Source organism: Equus caballus, chromosome 8 (genome assembly GCF_041296265.1).
Source record: "Equus caballus isolate H_3958 breed thoroughbred chromosome 8, TB-T2T, whole genome shotgun sequence".
Classification (NCBI taxonomy): domain Eukaryota; kingdom Metazoa; phylum Chordata; class Mammalia; order Perissodactyla; family Equidae; genus Equus; species Equus caballus.
The window spans coordinates 15,842,547-15,869,865 of NC_091691.1; the positions used below are offsets into that span (position 1 = coordinate 15,842,547).

Genomic DNA, 27,319 nt, shown 5'->3' on the forward strand with positions numbered 1-27,319 from the left:
GAAAAGCATTCTAGGCAGAAGGAATAGCATGTGTGAAGGCTTTGAGGTAGGCCCTCTACTAAGCATTACGCATGGATTATTTCCTCACAACCACCCCACTAGGGAGATGCAATTATTATTGTTAATAATAGATAACAAGGCTCAAAGAGGAAGAGGGACTCCCTTAACACGTGCATCCCTTAACTTCCTGAAGTGGCAGTGCTGGGATTAGAACTCAGGTTCATGTGACCGCCAAAGCCCATGCCTCGTTTGTGATATTCAGCCCCTTTGTCCTCTTCTGGAAGACAGGCATCTGCAAGAGAATGGGAGCAGGTGGTCGGCACCTCCAGAGGGGTGAGGAGATGCTCTGACCCTGCAACCTGAGCCACAGGCAGAGCCAACAGCATCAGGGCCACCTCGTAGGATCGTGCTGTACGGACAGTCACTGTCTGGTCGTAGAGCCAGATCCCAGCCCTAAGCTGTGATTATCTTGTCACTGTCAATGAGAGGTTCTGCCACAGCCATTAGAGAATGCCAAGGCTGACTGTCCCTTCCCTTTCCTCGAGAGAGGATCTTAGAGGCATGAGGACACCTGGGAGAGGGGCGTAGGAAAATGGGGGATAACAACGCAATAATAGTAGTAGCAAAAACTTTCTTAATGCTCGCTGTGTGCCGGGCACTATTCCAAGGGCTTTGAGTACACTGACTTGCTTCATCTTCACAAGCACCCTGTAACATCGCCCCCATTTTACAGATGAGGAAACTGAGGCCCAGAGAGTCTTAGAACTTAGGCAAGATGACACAGCTAATAACTGGCAGGGCTGGGATTTGAACCGGCTGGCTGGCTCCTGAGCTCACACTTTTTTTGAAACCTTTTTATTGTAAAATAAGACACACAGGAAAACATATAGAACAAATGGACAACCTAGTGAATTCTTTTAAGGCGAACACCCTTGTAACCACCACAGGGGTGGAGAAGCAGAACTTTTCCCGACGCCCCAGAAGTCCCTCTCTGTGTCCCCTCCCAACGTAGCCCCTTCCCTCCCGCTCTCTAAAAACAACCGCTATTTGGACTTTTTATAGGAATAATTCCCTTGTGTTTCTTTACGGTTTTTTCACCCGAGTGTACATCCCAAGACACCATCATTTGGTCAGGCCCGTTTTTTCTTAACTTGATACCTTTTAAGTCTTAATCTACAACTTCTCCCTCTGTCCCTTTCTTTGCCTTGCGATTTATCTGTTGGAGAACCCCTGTGGAGTTTCCCAGCCTGGCTTTTGCTGAGGGCACACTCACGGTATAACCCAAGAGTTCTTCTGTCCTCTGAATTTCCTGCCAATCCCCCACCGGATCTAGAGGCATGATGGGACTCAGGTTCCACCCTTTTGGCAAGACCCCGAGGGGTGCGTTCTCCTGTCAGGGGCTCGGAATGTCTATTGATCAGAGACCTGCTCTTAACCACATTGCTATATGGACACTTCCTGGCGGCCCTCAGCTGCCCTGTGATTTGCCCCACCCTGTGGACCTATCTGTCCCCAAAGGCAAGCTTTTTATTGGCACCAAGGTTGCTGCTGCTGTGGGCCTGCCTCACACAAGAAGGCAGCCCTTCGGAGGTCCCGCCTGAGCCTCTCCACACTCCAAGGTCAGCGGTGGGAGCGCGCCTCGCCTCCCTGATGGGTCTCATCTCTCTCTGCTCCTCCCTCCAGCCCGGCACACCAGGCAGATGGTGTGCCTGCTTCGTTTCCCAAAGGAGCCTCGCTCTCCCTTACCTCTGGGCCTTTGCTCATGCTGTTCCCTCAAACAGTCTTTCCCCCACCTCCTGTGGCTAAGCACTGCTGATCCTTCAGGTCCTAGCAAATCTGTCCCTTCCTCCCCACCCCGACCCCGCCAAGTTGGATCGGGTGCCTTTTACTACCCTCACTGCGCATCGGCTAACCTTGTAAGTAACCTAGGGACCAGCACTTATGCCACTACGTTATACTTGTCTGTTTTCTATTTTAAAGATTGGCACCTGAGCTAACATCTGTTACCCATCTTTTTTTCTTCTTCTTCTTCTCCCCAAAGCCTCCCAGTACATAGGTGTATATTTTAGTTGTAGGTCCTTCTAGTTGTGGCATGTAGGACACTGCCTCAGCATGGCTTGATAAGCAGTGCTGGGTCCTTGCCCAGGATCTGAACCGGTGAAACCCTGGGCCGCTGAAGCAGAGTGCGCAAACTTAATCACTCGGCCACTTGGCCGGCCCCACTTGTCTGTTTTCTTAACTGCTTCCCCTACTAGAGACAGGGACCTTGGCACATAGTGAGTGTTCAATAAATATCAGTGAATGCACGCATGAATGAGTGACACAAGGAGGCAGGTCTAGGCTCAGTGTGAGACCTTTCAGATAATGAGAGCTCTTCTAAGACAATACACACCGAGCTCAGGTCACAGTAAGAATTCCTGCCTGGGATAGGGTTCATCTAGGAAAATGTATCTCTGTTCTTGGAAGGTAGCAGAACTCTTTATTTCAAATGACTTTACTAGGAACCCAAAATATAAGGGGAGGAGTTCTAGTCTCAGCGTGGGAGGAGGCAGAGGCCAGCCCCTGGGCCTCCCCTTGTCCTGAGCATGAGGCTTCTTCTGATCAGAGGCCTGGCTATATTCTCAAGCTGCTTTATCACAGCCACTGTGTCTATGATCTTAGGAGGCCGTGATACTGGGGACAGAAGCATCCTGGCTGACACCCTATCTCCACCCTCTCTCTCTGGTGCCCCCAGGGGCTCATCCTGTCAGCTGACAGAGATGCCCACAGAAGCCCTCTTTCTACAGGTTGCTCATCTGGCCCGCCAAGGCCATTGTATTCCTGAAACAGTGTAGATCTGGGGTCTCTGGGCAGAGCTAAGTGGGCATAGGAGCTGGCAGGGCTGCAGGCCTGGCTCTCGGGGCACAGAGCCAAGGGCTTAGTCTCAGAATTGGATTATTGGAGTGAATTTGGAGCTCCCAGCTCCCCTGGCCACAGGGACATGGGGATTACCCAGGCCTCTGGCTGGAGCCCACAGCCCTTCCCACCTTGCCTGCCTGGTCTGAGAACAAGGATCCTCCCTCGGCTGCAGCTTATGGGCAGGGGATTCTCCACCCGCCTCCCAGTTCCAGCCTTGAGCCCACAGCCTCCCCCAGCTGCCTGGAAGCACACCTGCCTCCCATGCGTCTGGGATTTACAGCAGTGTTATTCAAATTATGGTCCTTGGACTGGCAGGCATCAGCATCCCCTGGGAACTTGTTAGAGATGCGAACTCATGGACCCCACCCCAAACACTGAATCAGAATCTGTGAGGTGGGGCGCAGATCTGTGACTTATCAAATCTTCCAGATGATGCTTATGCAGGGTAAAGTTTAAGAACCACTGGCTTGGAGTACACAGGTCCATCCCACACACTCATCCGATTATGCCCCAAGGCTGTCAAAGATTCTGGACAATTTCTACCCACAAACTTCTTCTTTGGACTCCTTCCACCCTTCACTTACTGAAATTAATTACAGTGGTTATAATGCATCCTAATATCGCCACGTGGCACAATTCTACTGCAGTGAACAGCGGCAGCTGGAGGGGTGCAGTGTGATGCCCTGAGAGCACTTACTGTGGGCTTCGTGATCCTTTATTATCCCCACGTTACATATGAAGAAACTGAGGTTCAGAGAGGGGACATGACTAGCCCAAAGTCACACAGCAAGTAAACCCAGGGTCTAACTACTCTACTGTCCCACTTCCCACTCAGCAGAGAGGATAGCAGCTGTTTCTACATGTGTCTTCTTACATACACTGGGTTTCCTCCAGGGCAAAAAACCTTGTCATCACTTCCTCAGGAAGGCCCCCTGACCTCCCCAGAGTAGGCCAGGCCTCCTTAGTGCGGGGCCCCTGCATTTTTCCTGAATAGTGGTACCACAGTTTGTAATCATATATCAATGTGATTATTTCCTGTCTGCTTCCTCCACCAGTGTGAAAGCTCCAGGAAGACAGGAAGTGGGGCAGACCATGCTAGATGCTTATCCAATATCCAGTCTCCTTTTCTTCTAGAACCTGCTTTTGTTTGGGGCAGCTGCATACCCAGCCAAATCACTGCATCCCACAGGTTCTGGCTTCTGGGATAAGAGTGGAAGTGACTGGGTACCTAACCATACTCAATAAATGCATGTTGAATGCAGGAGTGTTCGGTCCTGGGCGTGCAGTTGGTACTCAGGAAATGTGTCCTCTAACCAGGCCCAAGGAGCAAAGACCACCTCCCCGCCCCCCACCAAGGACCAAATAAAAGACGGCTGCCTTTCTCTTGGAAATATTTTTATTGGTTCTGAGATAGGGCTGAGGCGAGCTGGGACGGGCACAGAGCTAAGGAGGACGGCGAGAGGCTCTGACCCAGGGCAGACATGCTGTGTGGGGTCTTCTGGCGAGCTCCCTGGCCCACCCAGCCAGCAGCGGCTGGGTACATGGCACTTGGCGCCTGGCGTGACCTCTGCCGGCTTGGCACTGTGGCCTCCTCGTCGGCGGGCGCCCCCTTTCCAGTTGCAGGAGTTGTGAGTCTTTCACAGTGCGGAGGGGTGGGGGTCCGGGGTGGGCACCTCCCCCGGTGCAGGCAGGCCCCATCCGCCAGTACGTCCTGGGCTCTCGGCGGCTACGGCGGGCTGAGGCGTGCCCCGGCTCCTCTTCTCCCCACCTGTGGGAGCTTGGCAGTCCTGGAGGGGCCCTCGAGGCCTCAGCGGGACATCATCCGAACAAACTCTGGGAGGGCACAGGAGAGGTGGGGAGAAAGCAGCAGTCAGGGCTCAGTTCAGGGTGCCACCTCCCAATCTCCCTGTGTTCCCCTCCCCATTGCCACTGCCCTGACTCCCTGCTGGTCCCCCACATCCATTCGGCCCCCTCCAATCCATCACAGCAGCCAGCAAGCTTTCTAATCTGCATATCTGACCCCTCTTAAACCTCCCACGCTCCCCACTGGACAGCATCCAATATCCTGACATGACCTCAAGGCCCTCCCTGTTCTGGCCCCAGCTGACATCCTCAGCCTCATCTCTCACCTTCACCCGCAATCTCTATGCTCCAGCTAAACAGGTCTCCTTTTTTTTTTTTTTTTTTTTAAAGATTTTATTTTTTCCCTTTTTCTCCCCAAAGCCCCCCGGTACATAGTTGTATATTCTTTGTTGTGGGTCCTTCTAGTTGTGGCATGTGGGACGCTGCCTCAGCGTGGTCTGATGAGCAGTGCCATGTCCGTGCCCAGGATTCGAACCAACGAAACACTGGGCCGCCTGCAGTGGAGCACGCGAACTTAACCACTCGGCCACGGGGCCAGCCCCTAAACAGATCTCCTTTTCAGCGCCTCAGGCAAAACTGGCCCTCTCTCTCTCTCCCTCTCTCTCTCACCTCTCAGTTTTCCTGTAGCTTGTCCCCTCTGCCTTCTTTTTTTTCAAACTAGATTTTATTTTTGAGAGCAGTTTTCGGTTCACAGCAAAATTGAGCAGAAAGTAGAGAGATTTCCCGTATACAGTCACGCACCACCTAACGACATTTCAGTCAACAACAGACTGCACATGCGACAGTGGTCCCATAAGATTAGTACCACTCGGCCTAGTACCATATAACTATAATTAGTAGCATTAGCTATGTGTACTAGGCTATACCATCTAGGTTTGTGTAAGTACACTCTATGATGTTCGTACAATGACAGAATCACCTAGTGATATATTTCTCAGAACATATCCCCATTATTAAGCAACACACGACTATACCCCTTGCCCCCCAAACAGCCTTCCCCACCATCAACCTTCCCCACCAGAGTGGTACATTTGTTACAACTGATGAACCTACATTGACGTGTCATCACCCAGAGTGCATCATTCACATTAGGGGTCACTCTTGGTGTGGCACAGTCTATGGGTTTGGACAAATGTGTAATGATATATATTCACCATGATAGTATCATAAGAAGTAGTTTCACTGCCCTAAAAATCCTCTTGCTCCCCCAATTCATCCCTTCCTCCCACCACAACCCCAGGCAACCACTGATGTTTTAACTCTTGCCATAGTGTTCCCTTTTCCAGAACGTCACAGTGTTGGAATCATACAGTACGCAGCCTTTTCAGATTGGCTTCTTTCACTTCGTAATATGCATTAGAGGTTCCTCCATGTCTTTTCATGGCTTGATCGCTCATTTCTTTTTAGCACTGAGTAATATTCCACTGTCTGCATGTACCGCAGTTTAGCTATCCATTCTCCTACTGAAGGATATCTTGGATGCTTCCAAGTTTAGGCAATTATAAATAAAGCTGCTATAAACATCTGTGTGCAGGTTTCTGTGCAGGCATAACTTTTCAGCTCCTTTGGGTAAATATCCCTTCCTTCTTTTTCACCTGGTAGCTCCTACTCATCTCTTAGGGCCCTACTTATTTATAGCCTCCTCCAGGAAGCCTTTCCTAATCCCCCCTCCAGCTTGGTACAGGGGCCCCCCCCTCTGGACCCCACAGCCTACTGTTCTTTTCTCAAAACAGAATGGACTGTACTGTTGGCTTCTGTTTTCCTTGCTGGTCTTGGGCCCCTCAAGGTGGGGATCAGGTCTCAGCACACAGTAAGGGTATAATCCATGCTGGCAGAATGAATGGGGGATGCTGGGGTTTCAAGGAATGGTTGTCATCTGTAGGGGGCACTATCTGGACACAGTATGACCTGAGATTTTCAGATCTGGTGGTACCAGAACCTTCTCTCCATCTATCCACACTCTTTTCTCCCTTGAAGGTCAACTTCTCCCCGGAAAAGGCCTCCTAACCTTTGTGTCCTGGACACACTCACACTCTGGCACATGTCTATTTGTCTTTCTGCTCAGAATGCAAATTCCTGAAGTCCAAAGTCTATATTTTACTGTATTTTTCCCCTATGTCCCATAGTGCCTTGAATGCGTTGTGCACAGTATTATGTAGTGGTTGAGATTCCAGGCCAGGGTTTATGACCCAGCTCTGCCTCCTAATAGTTAGGCAATCTCGAGCAAGTTATATTACTTCTCTGAGCCTCAGTTTCCTCATCTGTAACATGAGGTAATCACAGCACAATCCATAGAGTCATTGTGAGAATTAAATGAGATAATATATGTAAAGGTACTCAGTACAGTGACTGGTACATAATAAGTGTACAATAAATGATAAGTATTATGATTAATACTGATTGCTTTTTAAAAACTTTTACTGAGCATTAGCTATGTGCCAGCTACTGAGTTATGTAGGAAACGCAGAGATAAAGAAAATGGGGTTCCTGTCCTCAAAAAGTTCAGAGTCAAGTGGAGAGACAACCGTAACTAGCAGTTAGGGGACAGTGTGAAGAACGAGGGTGAACCTGAGATGCTGTGAAAGCCCAGAGAAGAAATTCAATCCAGAGAAGCAGGGGAAAGTGCTGGAGGAAATGGTCCCACTGCTGGGTCTTGAAGGATGAATACAATTTAGGCCAACTGAAGATAGAATAAAAGGCATCCTGACAAAAAGAACAGCATATTCCAGTGAGCGCCTAGCTGGTTCACGGACCGTAAGTATTTTGGTATGGCTTTAAAGTGGAGTGTACGTGAGGAATGGTAGGAGCTGCAGCTAGGGAGGTGAGCTGTGGTACGATCTTAGGGGACTGGAGTGTCAGGTTGAGGAGTGTGGTGTCCAGAAAATACCTACCATGGTTGGATGCATGAGTAGGTGGACAGATAGATGGATGGGGGCAGATGGACACCGGGATGGATGGATGGATGGATGGATGAGTAGATGGATATAGATGGGGAAGTGATTGTACAGACAGATGGACAGGTCAATGGAAGTATGGGTAGAAGGAGGGGCAGATGGATAGAGATATGTCAATGTATGAACAAAAGTACAGAAGTATGGATGGAGAGATGTACATGGGTAGATGGATGCATGAGGGAATGCATAAAAGAATGAATAGATGCATGGATGGATAAGTACATGGATAAATGGTTGTATAAGTGATTGTTTAGAGAGAGATGAATGGACAAATAAGCACCTGGAGGGATGAATAGATGGAGAGATAGAGGGGCCAGCCCGGTGGCGCAGCGGTTAAGTTCGCACGTTCTGCTTTGGCGGCCTGGGGTTTGCCAGTTCAGATGCCAGGTGCAGACATGGCACCGCTTGGCAAGCCATGCTGTGGTAGGCGTCCCACATATAAAATAGAGGAAGATGGGCACGTACGTTGGCTCAGGGCCAGTCTTCCTCAGCAAAAAGAGGAGGATTGGCAGCAGATGTTAGCTCAGGGCTACCCTTCCTCAAAAAAAAAAAAAAGATGGAGAGATAGATATTGAAAGATGGACAGGTAGATGGATGGATGGGTGTAGGGATGGGAGGTGAATTAGAGGGATGCAGGAATGGAGCAGTAGGAGGATGGAAGGGTAGCGGGATGGGAAGTTGAAGTGAATTGATGGTTGCATGATGGATACCCAGTTGCAGGGCTCCATGGATGGCCACTACTGCTTTGGTTTCTCTCCCACTTTCAAGCCCCACCTACCTTCAAAGTCCACTCGTCCATCTCCATTGAGGTCCACATCTCGGATAATTTCCTCTATGTCTCGGTGTCCCACCTGATGACCCAGGAGTTTCCTCATGGCTTCTCGCAACTCACTGGTGCTTATCTCCCCATCACCATTGGTGTCAAACTAGAGAGGGCAGGAAGGAGGGCAAGGTGGCTACAACATGGAGACTGTCGCAAGCAGATCCCAAGGCTCAGCCCCTTCTCCAGAGTCACTGTCCTCCCTTCCTCAGAGACCCTTCTCTGGCCAAGCTCCTTCCCCTGGTCTGGGATCCAGATTCAGGTTTCTTTTCAAGTAGCCATCTTGGGGTTGGGATTACAACCTCTCCACTACCAGTCTGTCCACTGCCCATCGCTCACCTCTCGGAAAGCATCTCGCAGTTCCTTTACTCCAATCATATCTGCTGTCTCCGCCAGGAGTTTAGGTCCCATTAGCTCCACAAAGTCATCAAAATCCACATGGCCACCCACTGGGGACAGAAGAAAGGGCTAAGTCATCCATCTAACCATTCCCCATCTCCAGTTAGGCACCTGAGGGCACCACCAACTCCTCCCTGACCTGCCCAGTGCCAGATCCAAGGCTTAACCAAAGGCCAAATAATGAAAGAGGTGACCATGGACGGGCGGCTTGTCAAAGAATGGCTCAGGAGTGTTCAGGGGTTGACTAAAGGAACAAGTCAGGAAGAGGATAGAGGTAGATATGGATAAGAGAAAGAAACACCAGGTCACAGAGACAGGAAAAGAATTTCAGAGGCAGAGAGATGGAGACACACACGCAGAAAGGCAGAGAGAGAAGCAGCAGTTACGGGCGCCCGGCCCACATGCCCCCAGCCTTACCCTTGTCGTGCAGATGGAAACTCAACTTCCAACTGGGTCTCTCAGTAGGTAGGAGCGCTAGAGGACCGACCCACCTACACCTGCTCACACAGCTTCCAGCCAGGGACTGACAGGAGTTTGGGGGAGAAAGACCCAGCCGGTGAGGTGACGGCTGGGGGATAACTCTGAGGCGGGCATGTGACATGCACCCCCTGAGCTCCCCAGCAGAAATAGACTCCGGTCACTCCCAGTGGAAGCTGATTGACAGAACACCCTCTGTTGGCTCCTCGTCTTCGCTGTCTCCCTTCCCTATGCCTGACCAACACTTTCCTTCACCTGCCAAGGAAACTACTTGCTCTCAAATCCTTGTCTCAGGGTCTGCTTCTGGGAGAACCCAAATTAAGACAGAGAAAAACATAATAAGAGCATCCATCCCTCTGTTCAACTCTTGCTATGTGCCAGGTAGCGGGCTGTGACAGATATTCCCTAATTGACTTCCTGTGCTCCACTCCCCCTAGTACACCCCACATTTTACAGGTGAGGAAAGTGAGGCTCAGAGAGGGTAAGTGCTGTGCCCCAGGTCACAGAGCTGGAAGGAGGTGGGCCCAGAACTTGAACCCAGGCCTGTCTGACTGCACAGGACTGCAAGGCAGAGGATGGGAAGGGAAGGAGGTGGCCGTGAAGGGACTCACAGTTCATGTTGATCTGCTGGGAGAGCTCAATCAGCTCCATTTCGGTGGGCATGTAGCCCATGGTGCGCATGCAGTTGCCCAGGTCCCGGCAGTTGATGTAGCCATCCTTATCCTTGTCAAACTCTCTGAAGGCCTCTCGGAGTTCTGGGGAAGAGGACAAAGGTGGACGTGGCTGGGAGTGGGACCCGCAAAGGCAGCCCGAGGGCCCACCAGCTTGGAGAGCCAGACCCTGGAGCTGCCCAGGACTGCGCATTCCTCTGACACCTGGCTCCACAGAGGATGCTCCACGGCTGTCCCCAGGAGGCCGAGGTGTGCCTCTCTTCCCACCAACCTCCCTTCCCTCACCTTGCTGGATGGCTGAGAAACCCTTACCCCTGAGGGGCCGATCTTACCTTCAATCTCCTCTGGCCTCAGTGATCTGTCCTGAAACAAAAGAATGGCTCCTATTAGCAGCTGCGATGGGCCCCGAAGTCACAAAATGCCCAACCTGTGGGCCATCCAAGCGGCAGCAGGCACTGGGTGGGAGGTGACAGGGCTGCAGCAGAGGTGTGCCTGGACCACGTCCTTGAGGGGAAGGCGCAGCCTCATATCTCCCATAGGCATGGGAGATGCCCAGGGACCCAAGAGCCCCATCCAGCCTGGGCACAGAACTTCCGCTCCCCTAGCCCCTTATTCCAGACACGAGAACATGTTGGGGAAGAAAGCTGGTCCAGAGGCAAAAACCTGCAAATAAAACAGGGTCAGCAGGAGGTCACAACAGAGTGGAGGCCTGTAAGGCAATGGGAGGAGAGGGGCTGAGGGGAGAGAAGGCGGGGACTAGACAGGCAGCCAAGAGGAAGGGAGAGGAGGAGGAGCCCAGGCTGTGGAGGCAGGATGAGGGCTGCGTCCTGCTTCCTGGGCACTGCCCCACCTTCTCCAGTTTGACCCCCATCCTACACCTTGCCCTGTCACTGGACAGCATAGGACCCTGGGGGCCGCCAGTGCCTCTGGCTGCTGTCAGCGTCCAAAGCACATGTCTCCAGCCTCCAGCAGTGCCCAGGTCTCCTTGGGGAGTCAAGGAGACCCTGGGCTCTAGGCATCAGAACAGATGGCAGAGAAGTCTCCAAAGGGCAGGCTGGAGGAGGCAGGGGGCAGGCTCTGGCTGGTGAGGTGCCAGTCGGCCCAGGCGTGCCCAGGAGAAATGGCTGCCCAGCTGGACCTGCTTAGTAGGCTCCCAAAACTGGTCCACAGGGCTCATCCTCCCACATGTCACAGCTGTCTGCCTTCGGGCAGGGAGAACATGGGGGAGGGTGTGCCCACCCTGAGGAAGCACACACCAGGTGTGGGCATACCTATTATGGACACAGACACGCAGGCGTGCCACAGTGAGCATGAGGCATCTCAGCTGTGCACACAGGCTGTTCTAGCCCACAGGGCCAGGGCAGAAGAGACAGCTGCTGGCCCCCCACTCTAAATTGGCCCCAGGGCAAGGGACTTCAACTCTGGAAAAATCTGAGAATCTTCTAGAAAGGGGCTGCTGAGCAACATCTTGTGAGACAAACATGTGCACAGGACCCGGCGCTCAGACGTGGCTCTCTGAGGCAGGATAGTGTTGAGAGCATATATGAGCTTGGAATGAGCCGGCTGCAAGCTGCTGGGTCCTGCAGGTGGCATTTCTAGCCGAGGGTAGGATTCACAGAAGGTGTGTATGTCTCTGTGAGATGGTTGTACGGACTTCCACTTAAAAACGGTGCACCATGCAAGGGCTGTCACTCCCATTCCTAGTCAGACTTCGGTCTTGGTGACCAAAAAGATGTTCTTTGCAATGCCCTGTACCCCAGTAAGCAAAGCGACTAAGTGAGTATATGCATGTGCACACATGCAGAGTACCCTCGCTGGGACGTGTTTTGTGGACATAACAAGTCCTTTCCCACCCTTCAGGCCTCAGGCAGCCTCCCACTTCTCTAGGACCCAGCTCTGCAGGACTGCAGAGGAATGGGGTCCTGCTGACCCCCACTGCAGCCCCCTCCATTCTTCTCATATAGCGGGAGGCAGGAAGCAGGAAAGCCAAGGACCCCTTTGCAGTGAACCTGTGACCAGAGTTGGTCTGGCTGAGTCCTGGTGGCTGGCCCTTAAGGCACATACTCCCCAGTGCAGAGCGGCAGGGGTAAGTGTAGTAGAGCCAGGATGCCCACCGATGTGGCAGGGAAACCATGAGCGCCTGCGCCGGGGATCAGGTGGGAATGGAGCACACACGGAACGATGTGGTCAGGGAGAAGAACTTGGCCTCTAGAGTCAACAGATTCGAGTGCAAAGCTTACATCTGCTACTTCCTAGCTGTGGGAGCTTGGGCAGGTTACTCCGTGAGCCACAGTCTCCTCATCTGTAAAATGGGTTAATACCAGTACCCACCTTACAGGGCCTTTGTGAGCATTCCGTGAGACAAGATAGCAGAGTGTTTACCACGTGGCATTCAATAAATGGAACCTGCAAATGTTTGTATGTGTCACATCGTCATTAATACCCTCCGCTCTGTGACTGTTCAGATACCTGTGGGAGGCTGTCCAACACAGTAGCCGCATGCGGCTATTGAAATCTGAATTGGAATTAAGTTAATAGTTTACTTCCTCAGTTGCACTAGCCACATTTCAAGTGCTCAATAGCCACATGTGGCTAGTGGCTACAGTATTGGTCAGCGTAGACTGTAGAATGTTTCCATCATCATAGAAAGTTCTACTGGACAGTGCTGTGTATTCAGTACTGTTGTTCAGAACACAGGAGGGCCCTTGAGTTAGACACCCCGAATTTGAATCCTACCTCTATCACCCACCAGCTGTTACCCTAAGCATGTCACCTCTCCAACTCAGTTTCCTCATCTGTAAAATGGGAATGATAATAGTACCCACCTCTTGGAGTTGTTCGGAGGCTTAAATGACGCAATGCACCAGAGCACTTAGCACAGTGCCTGGCACATAGTAAGTGCTCAAAAAAACCCAAAACAATGTTAGCTGCTATTATTATTTCTTGCTGGTGGATGTGGACTCACCGTGCTTTGCAGCCGAGAGTGGGAAACTTTGTGGGTCAGATTCACAAGTTGAGGGTTTGAGGTGTGTCTGTTGGGGACAAGGGCTGCTGTGTACGGAGCCTCTCTTCCCAGCACCTCCTCACGCCCTGTGAAGCCAAGTCGAGTGTGGCTCCACTGGGGTCAACTTACGTACAGGCTGCCTGTTCTCAGCGAAGCCCTTGCGGAGGAAAATGCAGGCAGGGCCCAGCAGGTTGTGCATCACAGCGCAGTTTTGCGCCAGCATCAGGAGCGGTCCGGGGAGCTCGCCGCTGGCCGCCAGCCCCTCCTCGCTCATCTGCACCACCGTGTAGCTCGTCTTCTCCTCCTGGCGCATCTTCAGCCAGCACCAAGCAAATACAAAAGAGGCATGGCGTCACCTCTCTGCCCAACAGGGTCCTCCTGGCCCCAGCCTGGCTCCTGGTCCTAGAAGGGGCTCTCCTCAAGAGAAGCCCCTTGAGAGTCAAGCAGCAGGGTTCGGAGAGCTCCCAGGATGCACAGATGCAGGCATCAGATTGGTCCAACAGATGGAGGCTCTGATCCTTGACTGAAAGATGCTCCAGGGAGAGCTGGGTGATACCCACTGTGTAGCACATGTGCGTGCCCACACACACACACGAGATATACATGTGCCCAGAATCACACACTTGTGTGCATGCAGAAGCTCAGAGAGAGAAGCAGGCAAAGGGAGGCTGTTCATTCAGAGACTAACAGAATAATGTCCTTTCCCAACTTCTCAGCGCAATGCCTGGGGCCAAGCTCCCAAACTGACTTCTGACCCTGCCCCCAGGAAGGCAGTGGGGGCAATCAGAGCTGGCAGCACAGAGAGCAGGCTCAGCTAGTCTGCTAGATTGGAGGTTGCAAACACAGGTGCCGTAGCTAACATAAACGAAGCAGGCAGGTGTAAGACGTGGGGCTCGGGGCAAAATGGATGCTGTGTGTCCCCTCTAAAGGGGCAACACGACTTAACTCCAGCCCAGTGTCGTCAGACCTTTTGATTTAAAGCACCAAGTGGTCCAAACAATGCACATCTGTGGGTTGGATTCCACCCAGTTTGTGGCCTCAAGACTAGACCCTCTCTGCCACCAGCAATTCTTCGCCTCCTTCCCGCCTTCCCTGGCTCCCTGCCTGGCCCAGCCTGCTGACCTCTAAGGCTGAGGCAGGGGCCCTCTCTGCTTACCGAATATAGCTATGCTCCCAGGCCCTGGCCAACCCATCCTCCTCCCTGACGGTTCCCATGCAGCTATAAAAAGTCAGCACTGCCCACAGACCGTCCCCTTAGGACAGAGCAGCATCCAGACACAACATTCTATTCCACCCCAGCCTCGTCAGGATGCCCAGCCCCTCCCCCTGACTCTCCCAGAATCCAGGTCAGGCACTTTGCCTTCAGCCCAGGACTCGGATGCCTCCCCTCAGTGTGGCGATTGGAGCTAAACCTTCCCAAGGAGGGAGACGGCAGCTGAGAGTCTGAGGGCTGTCTTTGTCCAAGAACCCCAGAGCTGCATACCCTACCCTTCCATCCTGCTGCTCCTCTTCCTGTCAGTCTCCTCCAGCTCCAAGAAGCTCACGCCCAGGAGATGCTAAGACCCAGGGGGCAGCCTGACCTCCAAGGCTGAGAACCAAACAACCTGCCCCGTCTCACCTTGTCCTCTCACGCTTCTTCCCCCAAAACCCCCACTGTGGAGCCACACACTAGCCTCCCTTCCACTTCCTAAGTCTCTTCCAGGTCTAGAGAGGGATGAGCAATATTCTGGTTCCTCAAAGGGGAAGCAGCAACTCAGACCTGAGGTGAAGGACCAAGTCCAGTGGGTGCAATAAGGTCATCTCGGGATCTCAGAACTTGAGGGTGTCAGATAGACCAAGGGCTCTGTCTGGTTTGATGACCAAAAGACATTCAGAGCCTCAGCCACACTCGCACAGGCTTCTGGGACCTGGCTAAAGCAGGGGCAGAAGCAGAGAGACCTTCCAACTGGGAGAGTGGCTCAGAGGAAGCACGGCAGTAGACGGTGGCTTACGCCCAGGAAGCACTCTCAGAAGCTGTTTATAGAGAATCGGCCTTTTAGTTTCTGGCTGACTCCTGCACATTTGGCTCACAGTGAGCGCAACCCAGGAGGGAGGAGGCCGCAGGCTGCACAGAACTCTGAGAGGCACATCAGTATCCTGGCTTTGGAATCCAAGAGTCTTGGGGACAAATACTGGCTCTGCCACTTGCTTGCTATATGACCTTGGGCAGGTCACTTCACTTCTCTGTGCTCTAGTTTCCTTCTCTGTACAGGGGGCTATTCATGTCTACTCACAGGATTCTGTGAGAAATAAATGAGCTATTGCATAGTGCCTACAGCATGGTAAGAGCTGAATAAATGAGTTGCCATGGTGATGACAATGATGATGACAACGAGGATGACGATGATGGTGATGATGATGCAACTTAAGAGACGCTGGGTGCCAGAAGGCATTTACTTTTGCTGGCAGAGGAAGTAGGAGAATATTTGCTAATCAGGAAAGAAATTAGAACGATGGAGAATTTGCTCCCACGAAGAATGAACCAGTGGTGGCTGGGGAATTTCCACTGCCTCTCTTGATCATAATACTGCCTGGCACCAAGTTGCCCCGGGAGGCTGCTGTTCCTCCTCGGCCAGTGATGGCACCTGACAGCCTGGTCCTGCCCTGCTCAGAGCCTGTAGTGGCCGCCTCTCACCATTACCAGTTTCCCAACTACCACTTAGGAAGCCAAATGGGCAGCAGCCCACAGGCTGACAATGTCTCCTGGCACCGAGGGGACATCTCCTGAGTGTGGCATGGCAACAGGAGGGGCCAGCATGCCTCATGACCTAACAGCTTTCTAACAACACAAGCTGGCCAAGAGTAGGCAGGTCAAAGCTCCCCCTCGCTGAAGATATTCAAGGAGACATTGAATGAGTGAGCAGTTGGTGAGGTGGGAGAGGGGACTGCTGCTGTGAGTGGGAATTTGAACTAGCTGGCCTAGAAGGTCAGATTCAGGAATCTATGAATAATGTTAATGACAGCAGGAAAAGGAGAAGGGCAGCCTCTCACAGAGGCAAAAATAAAATACCAGCTCTGGATTCATACAGACCAGGGTTTAAATCTCGGCTCTGCTTCCAGCCAGCTGTGTGACCTTAGGAAAGCTCTTATCTCTGAGTCCAGCTCCTTTCTCTATAAAAGAGCCAAGAGAACTACTTGGTGGAAAGGAACAAATGAGATAACAGATGTTGGATACATTGCAGGTATTCAGGAAAAAGCAATTATTATAGCTATAAAAACCAAAATGGACTGCAGTAAGTTTTATGGTCTTTTACCTTATCCCATGGACTCAAAATCTCTCCTATTTTCCTTTTTTCCTCCATCCCCCTTCTCAGAAAACCCAGAGTGGAAAAACGATGGTTATGATGACAATAATACTAGCTAACATTTATTGAGAACTATATTCCAGGCACTGTGCATAGCGCTTTACTTAGTGCTCTCAATCACCTTAGGAGGTGGATATCAGTATTTCCACTTGATGGACAAGGGAACTGAGGCACAGAGAGGTCAAGTAACTTATCCAAGGTCACATGGCTGGAAAGAGGAGACCCAAGAGGTCAGACTGTTAAGCAGTCTACTGTGTAGAAGATGCATAAGGTGGGACAAAAAGACAGTCTCGTTCTTAAGTTCACCTTTCAAGCTCTGGACAGAACCCAGGGGAAGGGCTTTCGCCCTGTGGCCCTGTACACTAATTCAGATTAGTTTCTGCTTCTCTGCAACAGCATGGAGGCCACTGCCGATGCAAAAACCTCCCCTAAGGAGATGACAGATGATGGGGTGGGGCGCACAGAAGAAACAGTCAACCCTCGGAAAGATCCCAGGAACAGCGAAGATTAAAAGGAATTTGATGTGAGCAGCTTAGCTAAATGAGGAAGACGACAAGCAGAAAATCCTGAAATGTCCTAAATTGGGAGGCTGTCAAACTGATCGAGGAGGTAGGATGGGGTTAGGGACACAGGGGCCATTAGCTAACCTGAGACCTTGGGTAAGTCACTTAACCTAAGTGGCAATCAAATTCCTCGTCTGGAAAACGCAAGCATTGGAAGAAAACATCCCTATTATTCCTTCTTTCTTTAAAATCGATGAGTTTCTTCTATGGCCTGAGTACAGAGGGGTAGAAGTACGGGCAGAGCCCACTTGAAGCAAAACCCTAAAGAGGCAAGCCCAGACTTGCATGAAAAATGCTTTGGAGGTGATTATTTGCTTTCCAAAAGGAATTTCTGCAAAAGAATCTTATCCTGGTGTATAAGCCATAAATCCCCTGTAGGAAGCGACATGCAGACACCTTTGCTCAACATCCTATTTCTCAGTGGAAACAATGCTGGGCCCTGAACCAGTCCAGTCCTAGCTGAGATTCTCTGACCTGACTCAAGAATTATCGCGGGTAGAAGGGCGTACGCTGCTTGGTTCCTTTCAGTAGCAATGGGATCTACTTCAAAACGCACAACTCTGAAGGCTTAGAGACCAGCAGAGAGGGTCAGAGACCCTCAAAGGAGATGAAGGAACCCCCAGCCCCACTGCTGGGAGGGAGCCAGCAGCGGCAGGGTCAAAACCCAGCTCAATCCCCTTATGATCCTGCCAGGTCCAAGGGGGTCTGTCTACTCATATCCTGAACAGCCATGCTTTTCATTTTACAGCCCAGGAGCTACGTGGTTTCTTTCCTAAATATTGTGCAAATTCCAAAACACAGTCCCCCATGCAGCTCTAAGTCCCAACTTCAGCTCAGAGTCTGGGACATAGAAAACCGTGATAGGAGGGAATCCAGAGGTAAGAACAGGGAAGCAGCTTTAGACAGAACCCCTGGGAAAGGTAGCAGGCTTCAGATGCCCCTCCCATCCATGCCTAGCCTCTGGGACAGATGGCAAGATGCCCCAACCCCTGCCCCAGGTCTTGGGAACTCCAGAAACATACCTTCCTTGAGAGATTTCTCAGTGGAGACTTGACACAGTTGCCCATCCTAAGCTGAGGCAGCCCCTCTCAGGATCCCCGGGTCCATGAAGGAGGCTCCTGGGGGCTAAGAGACCTTAGTCCCGGTCACCGCCAACCCCAGCCTCCCTCTGCCTGTGCCGCTCTTCCTCCAGGACCGATCTGAGCCCTCTCTCTTGTGCGCGTGCTCTCTTACTCGTCTGCCTGCTCCTGCTCTCTGATTTTTTTTTTTTAAGTGGATTGTGTGTGTGTTTGTGTGTGTGGGTTTAACTTTCTGGGCACTTTCTTAAGGAGATGAAGGCAGGAGGGGAGAGTGCAGGGCACAGAGAAAAATCACCCAGAGAGCTGATGGCAGAGGGCAGCCGAGCTGGAGAGGGCTGCTGGATCATCTATATCAGATTAGAGCTGAGTCCTCTCTCTGGCTCATTCCCCTTCCCTCAGCCCCCCCCTCCCACTGCCAAATCTGCAGGGAGATTGTCCGGGGGTGGGTGGGCCAGAATGGCAGCTGCAGCTGGGAATTAGGCCAGCAGACCCAGAAGGGGAAGCAGGCTAGTTTGGGCCCCCAAGCCAGGGTGCCTCCAAGCTCCCAGCCTGGTATGTGCATTCACACACACACACACACACACACACAAGCACACGCACATCCTAATTGCCCCCTGGCAATCGCAGCTGGATTGAGAGCAGGCGGCTCTAGTTGCGGGCCTGGGAGATCTTGTGACATCTCCATCACGCTCCATTTTTCACACTTGCCTCGTCATTGAAATGGGATGAGCCTCCAGGGCGGAAGCACACTGAGCCAACAGCAGTGAACAGCTCCTTCTGCTCCGTTGGCTGTGTGAGGTCTCTCCGACCCAAGCGAAGCCAAGAGACCGCCCTGAGGGGGACAGGATGGAGGCAGTGCTGGCACAGAGGGCCTGAGCGAGAGTATGAACCTTCTCTCCTAATCCTCTGCCTAATCCTGAGCGAGGATCTTTCACCGGCTTCCTTGGGGTGCAGAGCAGAGAGGCCACTCTTTGCAAAGCGATCTTCAAGCTCCCACAACTGGAACTTTTTAGGTGACTGGCTCTTCCTCATCCTCCTAGGTTCCAGCTTCGATGTGAATTCATCTCAAGCCTCAGTTGTCACATTCAAGACCTACAGCCGGAGCCAGATGACCCAAGAGAGGAAATGTCCCTGCTTCCCTGCACACAGCTTCTCCCAGCAGGGGGCAGCAGAGATAGCCTGGGAAGCTGAACTCCCAGGCCCTGATGCAAGAACCCTTGTATGCGTCGCTGAAAGAACTTTGAGTCCAGAGAGGCTCCTCTCCTAGGGACTTTTCGCCCAGTTTTGGTGGCTGGTCAGAACTCTCGTTAGGGAAGATGGGTGAGGACGCTGCCCAGAAGGAGCCACAGGCTCACTCCCAGGGAGCTGAGGAAGGAGGTCCCTGGATAGCTCTTGACGACTGTGCTGCTGCTGACGACAACGGAATGGTTTAATCAGGAAACTTATTCAGCAGCCTTGTTTGGACCAAACCTCCGGAGCGGGATATGGAGAAGGAGGGGCAGCCCCTGGGGACAGAGGGAGGAGCCTGGAGGGGGGGTTGTTGACGCCTAAAGGGCAGGAAAGGGGTGAAGTTGCCGGGGGAGCTGGAATGGGAAGAGTGAGCAGCCAACATAAATGCCTTCTTCAAAGACGTGTTCCTTGGAAGCAGAGCATGAAGGCAGCATCTCCATAGTCGGGGTCAGGGTCACGCGGAAGAATGATGGACTCAGATGAATGGGAAGGATCTGGAGGCCTGGGGTTGAGTCCTGGCTCTGCTGGCTTCTGACATCTCACATTCCAGAGCTTCAGTTTCCTCGGAAAACGAGGCTTCGCCTATCTTGCTCATAAAGCGTATGTGCGAAAGTGCATGGCACCTAAGAGGTACTCCGTAAGTAATTATTAAAATGGAAAGAAGAAATATCATTGTCCAATTTGTCCATATGTGCCAGGCACTGTGCTTGGCTCTGGAAATGTTGCAACGAGCAAGATAAACACGGCCCCTGCTTTCAGGGAGCTTCCATTCCAGCAGGTGGCAGGAGATATTAAAGAGCTAGGAACGCAATTACATTTCAGGTAAATGCTCTGAGGGAGAAACATAAAAACTCTGAGAATATGACACAGAGGGATCTGATCTAGTCTGGGGGGATCAGGAAAGACTTGTAGACCAAATCTAGAAAACCAACCATCTGTAGACTCTTTTGAAAAGCTAGGGCTCACCAGGGACCCCAGAGTGGGGAAGGGTTAGGCTCCAGGTACAAACCCAATTCATATTAACTGAATGCGTGGATGCACAAAAGGGCAGCACAGTGTAAAGCAGAGGTTCTCAATGCTGGCTGCAGATCAGAATCACTGGGGAGCTTCCCCACAGATTCTGATTTAATAGATGTAGGTGAGCTCTGGCCATCGGTGTTGGTTAGTACTCCAGGTAATGCTAACCGGAAGCCAGTGTTGAGAACCACTCATGTAGAGGTGAAGATCTTGGAATACAGAGTCAGACAGACTTGGGTTCAAATCTTTCCCTGCTGCCTAGCAACTGTGTGACCTTGAGACACGTCAATCCTTCTGGGCCTCAGTTTATTTATAAAATGGGTACTCTAATAACACTTCCCTCTAGGGCTTTTGTGAGAAGTTAATGAAATAGCACATGCAAAGGGCTTGGTGCAGTGCCAGGCACCTAGAAGGTGCCCCCCGCCCCTGCCCAGCACTGGGCTTAAAGGGCTGCGCGTGGCCTCCATGCACTCAGCGCGATACCTATTGTCAGACCTGGTGACTTCTGCCCCCTGCAGGCCAGCTCCGAGCACAGCACCCACTTGTTGACATTGGGATAAGCCTCTGTCCTTGGAAACAAGACATAGGAGACAGCAAAACCAGGCTCCTACGGAAAAGTCACACACTTTGAAGAAATCCCATCCCTCTTTAGTGGGGAGGGTGCTGACGCTAACTTGAGGCTTAAGGGCAGCAAGGGATTCAGGGATTCAAACACAGAGCTTGCTTAAGCTATTTGGGGTTGGGCAGGTGTGGTGGTGGTGGTGGTCCTGAGCGATGAGTAACTGGTGATCTGGAGGGGGCAGGGGGCTTGACTCTTAGCAGAAAATTTTTAAAAGGGCTGAATGGTGGGGGCTTCTCTAAGGAGAAAAGCACACCACACAGCCCCACCTCCCCATCTCTATTCACTGTGGCAGCAGCCTGTGGGCCTCCGGAAGCAGCACTTTGAGTTCTGGAATGGAATAATAGGATCAGAGGGATAAGAAGGGTAAACCCGTTGCTGATTATTCCTGATTAGGAGAGAGGCTGGCCTTCGGCCCTGATCAGCCATTGCCAGCATCTGAACTTGGATGGCAGCCCAGTGCTAAGACACTCGGGAAAGCTGGATCGTAACCTGAGAGGTGCTTTGTGGATGCTTCTGACAAATAGGAAACACACTTCTGTGACTTCCCACCCAGCAGCATGGTGCGGCACAGGCAGGTTGTTTGGAGAGACGCAGACCAAGTCACAGTCCTGTCATTTATTTACTGGGTGACCTTTGGACAAGCCGCTTCCCCTCTCTTGAGCTTGTTTCGTCATCTCAAAAATGGGGGGAGATAATGCCAACCTTCACAGGTTGCTATGAAGATAAGACGATGAGAAGAGACTTCATCAGTTGTTTAGTGGGCTCTAGACTGAGGTCTCAAGTACCCTTTTGGCTTCCCCAAAACAGCTAGAGGCAAATGGAGACGTCCTGGAGGACTCTCACCAACTGACAACTGACGCCAAGCCCCTCCTACCACCTATGACTAATGTTAACCACAAACAGACCTGCTCTTTCCCCTTCCCCAGGCCCCAGAGGAAAGGCAATAGGGGCTCCCAGCCCTCTCAGGGAGCAGTAGGCAGAGACTCGGCCGGGCAGGAGTGAGTAACATACACAGCTCTCATGCAACTGAATCCATTAGGACCCAAACCATCACGGTCTCTCTCTCCCATCTCAACTATAGGAACTAAGAAACCTCTGAAGTCCAGAGGCTGGAGATACCAGTCATTCATTCATTCACTCACTCATTAAATAGAGATCTTCCTCGACTTATGATGGTGGAAAATATCATACACTGAAAATGCTTTGGGGTCCTGCCCCGTGGCCAAGTGGTTAAGTTCGTGCACTCTGCTTTGGCGGCCCAGGGTTTTACCAGTTCAGATCCTGGGTGCAGACGTGGCACTGCTCATCAGGCCATGCTGAGGCAGCATCCCACATAGCACAACCAGAAGGACCTACAACTAGAATATACAACTATGTACTCGGGGGCTTTGGGAAGGAGAAGAAGGGAGAAAAAAAAAGATGGGCAACAGATGTTGGCTCAGGTGCCAATCTTTAAAAAAAAAGAAAGAAAATGCTTCTAATACAGTTAACCTACCAAACATCACAGTTTAGCCTAGCCCACCTTAAATGTGCTCAGAACGCTTACATTGGCTACAGTTGGGCAAAATTATCTAACACAAAACCTATTTTATAATAAAGTGTTGAATGTCTCATGTAATTTATTGAATACTGTATGAAAGTGAAAAACAGCATGGTTCTCTGGTACAGAATGGTTGTCAGTGTACTGGTTGTTTACGCTGGTGATGGTGGGGCTGAATGGGAGGTGCACTTGCTGCCACTGCCCAGCATCAAAAGAGAGTATTGTACTGCATATCACTGGGAAAAGATCAAAATTCAAAGTATGTTTTCTACTGAATGTGTGTTGTTTTTGCACCATTATAAAATCGTAAGTCAAAAACCATCGATGTCTGTACTGCCATCCTGTTATGTGCAAAGCAGTATGGGAATGGGGCTAGCCTACCGAAATCAGAAGAGATGTCTCTATAGCTAGAAAAAGGGAAAGGATGCGTCAGAGCTGTGGGTTTTATTCGCATTTGCCTCTTCTCCAAGGGGTACTTCTTCCTGAACTTAGGGTAAGGAGCAGAAAGACTTTTCTTAAAATAGTTTTCCAAGACCCAATGCCAAGAGTTGCCTTAAGTCATGCCTATTTTGAGTTAACTTCTGAGCAGCTGGGTGGCATGTCCTTAGCTAGCCACAAAGAGGCTATTAGGGAAGGTCCTTTGTCATTCAGCTCCTTCCTTTAACGGCCTTCCTCACCTGGCTCAGAGTCAGCTTTCAAAGTACCTCCGGCAGGCCCTCATTCAGACGATTACTCTATTAATAATAACAACATTAATGAAGGCTGCCCTTTTTCCACCACCCACAACGAGTCAGGCCATTTGACATCCTTAACCTTATGTTACCCTCATAACAGCTCTGGAAGGTAGTTTTTGTCAATCTCATTTCTGGATGAAGAAACCCAGATAGAGAGAGAAAATAACAGCCCCAAGGTCACAGCAAGAGGAAGTGACAGAGCTGGGACTGGAACCTGCCGCTCTAGCATCTCCCACGCCACCATTCCATGCCTTAGCCTCAAAACCACACCATCTCCCTGCAGGCAGTGATGATGCTCGGTGAGGTCACCAGAAGAATCCTAATTCCTGTTCCCCTAATGTAGGAATCTATCTTGACACCTTCAGTGTCACTTTGCACCCTGGCTCCTCCTGACTCCATTACAAATGGAACGAAGAAGATCTGATGCAGCCCTTGGTAATCAACAATAATAACAACAATAATAATAACTAACATTGATAGAGCCCTTGCTCTGGGCCACACACTGGGCCAAGCTCAGTGCCCGTCTCCATATCTCATTTGATCTCCCAAAAACCCATCGAGGCACTGTGATTATCCGTTTTGCAAATAAAGAAACAGAGGCTTAATGAGGTTAAGTGATTCACTTCAGGTGAAAAAAAAAAAAAAAGGAACTTGGAAGACACGAAAAATATACTTCCTCAGGGCTATACTTCGCCCTAAGCAGACCTTATCTGGAAGTTTCTGCCTTCAGAACCCTATTTCCCTTCTCTCGGTCCGACCCTGTCTCTATGGACAGAAATCTCAACACAAAGAGAAGGGAAGGAAAGATTCATTCCCTTCTGTTGCAAGAGACTGGAGACATTGGCACAGAAGACCCAGGCTGGGTTTTGTTGTTGTTGTTACTGTTGTTCAGGCAGATGCCTTACAGCTGTCAGCAGGAAGCCCAAACTGAATGCGCTGAGCTTTAAAAAAAAAAAAAAAAAAAAATTCTGTAGCTCCAGAGGCAAGAGCTTCCAGAAGGAGGTAGTAAATATTTGATGGGAGCTTCCAGCTCTTCCTGACTCAGGTGACCCTGGTGACATTTCAGAACACTGAGCTGGAGAATATTCCTCATTTAATGACTGAGAAACGGAAGGATGAAGACAAGAAGGTAGCTGGAATGCTCTGAGCTCACAAAGGGCCCATGCAGAAAAATTCTGTGAGACTGGAAAGAAAGGGCTCTTTTTCCAGGAACGAAGTCAGATCACCAGCAAACTGAATAACCAGAAAGTGTGTGATTCTGGGCAAATGACCTACCCTTCCAAACTGCTAGAGTACAAACTCCAAAATAGCCAGAACCCCGGCTATCTTCTTCACTGTTGTCTCCCTAGTGCCCAGCAAGTGCCTGGGCAAAGTAGGTGCTCAAAAAATATTTGATAAATGGTGAATAAATGTCACTGATTCAACAACACCGTATTCCTTTTGCAACCCAGACCCACTGCACAGACCACTCCTCCCCTCACACCCTACACTTCCTCACTAATATATAAGCCACCACAGGGAACTACTCCCTCAACACATCATGGCACTAACTCTAACAGCCCTGGTCCAAATCTCTACTCTGCAGAACTGTTTCCAGCTAACTCAGCTAACGAGGGCTCCCTGCAGGAACAAAGCCACACACCGCTGCCCTATCACACCACCACAGCAGCCCCGTGCAACCCGAATCCATGTGCAGCTGCCTTCATGTCAGACCTCCGCCAGCATCAGCCGCTGCGGAGTACTATTTTGAAAAGAAATGTGCAGATCTGAAGCAAAATACACACAGCCTCCTTGGAATTCTGATCCAGCATGGCAAGCCAGGAGCTTGAAACAGCTTCTTTACGCTACATCCCAGCACAGAAACGCTCAGGCCACCCTCTTCCCCTACACACCACGCAAACACTCTGATCAGACCTATGCATTACACCCCTCCTCGGCTGCCCGAGAACTGTCTCAACGCTGTGCCATTGAGCTTGACTTCATTACGGACTCAGAACTAGAGGAAATCCTGGCTTTGCTCAGGAGTTCACAGGTTGCTTTCTGCTGAATCTCTCTCCACAGCAGCCCACCCCCAAACTGTAGACCTAGATTAAAGGGCAGATTCCCAGCTGCCACGGATCCTTGAGAGAAGGGTCTAGAAGAAGCAAAAGGAGCCACTGGTGACCCTTTAGTGACCTTTCTGACCCTAGAATGCACACCAATTCAGGCTAGGCTGTTATTCCATGTCCTACAACTTAACAACTGCCCAACTGCTATCCTAATGCATCCCTGGAGTGACAACCTCCTTAACACACCCCAAAGTTCCAGTTCGAGCCCTAGATCTGTACAGCCCCTCCATGCCTACCCAGACACTTCTCTTTTCTCATATTTTTGAGTCTCCCTCTAGCTCTCCTAACTTTTCCCAGCTTTTGGGGGCCACCACAGGCAATGGCTAGGGTCCTTCATCCCCAAGCAAGGCTGTGTGCCCCAAAGTCCCCCCGACTCTTGACCCCCAGACTCCAAACTCCTTGCTGTCTTGGGTCGTTCACTGGCGGTCTTGGTCAGGGGCCAGAGGAGTGGGTTTGGCGCCACCTGCTCGGAGCGCCCCTCCTTGACCCCCACAAATCTGCGGGCGGTTTGTGGCGGTCGCTCCCCTCCCGAGCTGGCAGGTGGAGGGAGGCTGTGCCGTGGCAACCGGCCCAGAAGAGGCCCGGGGCGTGGACAGCGCACAGGGTGCTGAATCAGGCACGGGGGAGGAGAAGCGCCGGCAACGGCGCCGGGCTGCGGGAGGACTAGGGGAGCGTGACCCGGGGGGCCGCGGGCAGCAGGAGGAGGGCTGTGGGCGCGCGGCCGCGGCAGGGTTCCGAGCGCCTTTCCCGGGAGCGCGGGAGGGAGGCGCGGCCCTTACCTGGCCGAAGGCGGAGCTGAGCATAGGGCGCAGCTGGTGGAGGAACGGGTCTGCCTCAGACGCGGCGGCTGGAGCGGAGTCCCCGCGACCCGGGGCTCGCAGCGAGCTCCGGAGGCCGAGCGCCGGGGACAGCCCCCGTTCCTCCCCATCCCGCCCGCGGGCCGGCGGCAGCGGCGACGGCGGCGAAGGTCGGGACGCCGCGGCCGGCAGCGCCTCCCGGGGCCTGCAGTGCGCCTGGGGGAGCCCGCGCCGGCTCCCTCGCGCGCCCTCCTCTCGCGGCGCGGGCCGGCACAGGGGCCTCCGCGAACTGGGGTCCCCGGACGGCGGCGGCGTGCCCGGGCAGGTGCCGGGCAGCCGGCGGCTGGGCAGCACTGGCTCCCGGGCAGGGCCGTGGCGGGGAACCCGGCTGCCCCCGCTCGCTGCCGCCGCCTTCAGCAGCGACGTCTTGGACTCGCTTTTGGCGATGTGCGAGCTCATCGCGGCGGGGCCCGCGCTCGCATGGCCCGGCGGGGGCGGCGCGGTGCGGCGCGGCGCGGGGCCCCCGGCGGGCAGAGAGCGGGGCGCCCGGCGGGAGCCAAGCCCGAGGACGCGCTGGAGGCGGGCGCCGTCCCCCGGCCGCTTAAATGCGGCCCCGTCGCCGCCGCCCATGTGACAGCGCAGCCTCTACGCCCGGAGCCCGGAGCTCCCCGGCGGCTGGCAGTGCGGATCTGGGGGGGCCGCCGGCTGTCCCTGAAGAGCCCACCCCCGGCTCCCCGGCGGCCCAGGTACCGCCGCGCCCCGCCCCTTGCCCCGCCCCGCGCTCGAGGAGCCCCGCTTCCGGGCGGCCCCTGGCGGCGGAGGGGGCGCTGCGGCGCAATGCCGGGAGCGCAAGGGAAGGGGCTCGGCGAAGGGCCCAAAGATGCCCAGACCTTGACAGCACCGGCAGTGCCCCTTAACACGCCTGGAGGCTCCCACAGTGCCCTGGAACCGCCGGAACCACCAGAAATGCAGGCGGGGTGCACTCCCCAGGGGGTACAACTTTGGAAATGAGGACGAGAGAGGTGCAGTAAACTAAAAGATGAAGGCTCTATGACACCACTACGTACAGACGCCGAACCAGAATGGCATGGAAGGACATCGCGGGAAGGAAAGGCTTCACTCTGCGGAGCTCTTCATCGACTCCCAGAACCATGGAGTGGGACCAGGATGACCCTGGTAAACCAGCCACAGAATTTTCA

At 52.4% G+C, this 27,319-nt stretch overlaps 1 protein-coding gene and 1 long non-coding RNA gene across 5 annotated transcripts in view; one reads left to right on the forward strand and one right to left on the reverse strand.

Moving 5' to 3' along the window:
* LOC111774631 (uncharacterized) overlaps positions 1-27,319 on the forward strand; it is a 52,069-nt gene that overhangs the window by 17,689 nt on the left and 7,061 nt on the right. The window contains exon 3 of one of the 3 annotated variants that reach the window (XR_002809695.2): positions 19,113-19,969. The exons of 1 other annotated variant lie outside the window; for it this stretch is intronic. This is a non-coding gene — a long non-coding RNA (uncharacterized lncRNA). Of the gene's footprint in view, positions 1-3,953; positions 4,290-19,112; positions 19,970-27,319 lie in introns of those variants that run through there. One more of the 3 variants, XR_011420800.1, reaches the window with a different exon arrangement.
* Positions 4,277-26,828, reverse strand: CABP1 (calcium binding protein 1). Of its 2 annotated transcripts, XM_001488554.6 has the most exons (7): positions 18,016-18,232; positions 13,220-13,399; positions 10,415-10,445; positions 10,023-10,166; positions 8,875-8,984; positions 8,494-8,641; positions 4,277-4,731 (listed from the first exon to the last, which is right to left on the reverse strand). In XM_001488554.6, exons 1-7 carry the CDS (start codon positions 18,058-18,060, stop codon positions 4,706-4,708), a joined length of 684 nt encoding a protein of 227 aa, XP_001488604.1. In that variant the 5' UTR covers positions 18,061-18,232; the 3' UTR covers positions 4,277-4,705. The 2 variants fall into 2 exon arrangements, with proteins under 2 accessions (XP_001488604.1, XP_023502792.1); XM_023647024.2 differs by lacking the exons at positions 13,220-13,399; positions 18,016-18,232 and adding an exon at positions 26,103-26,828.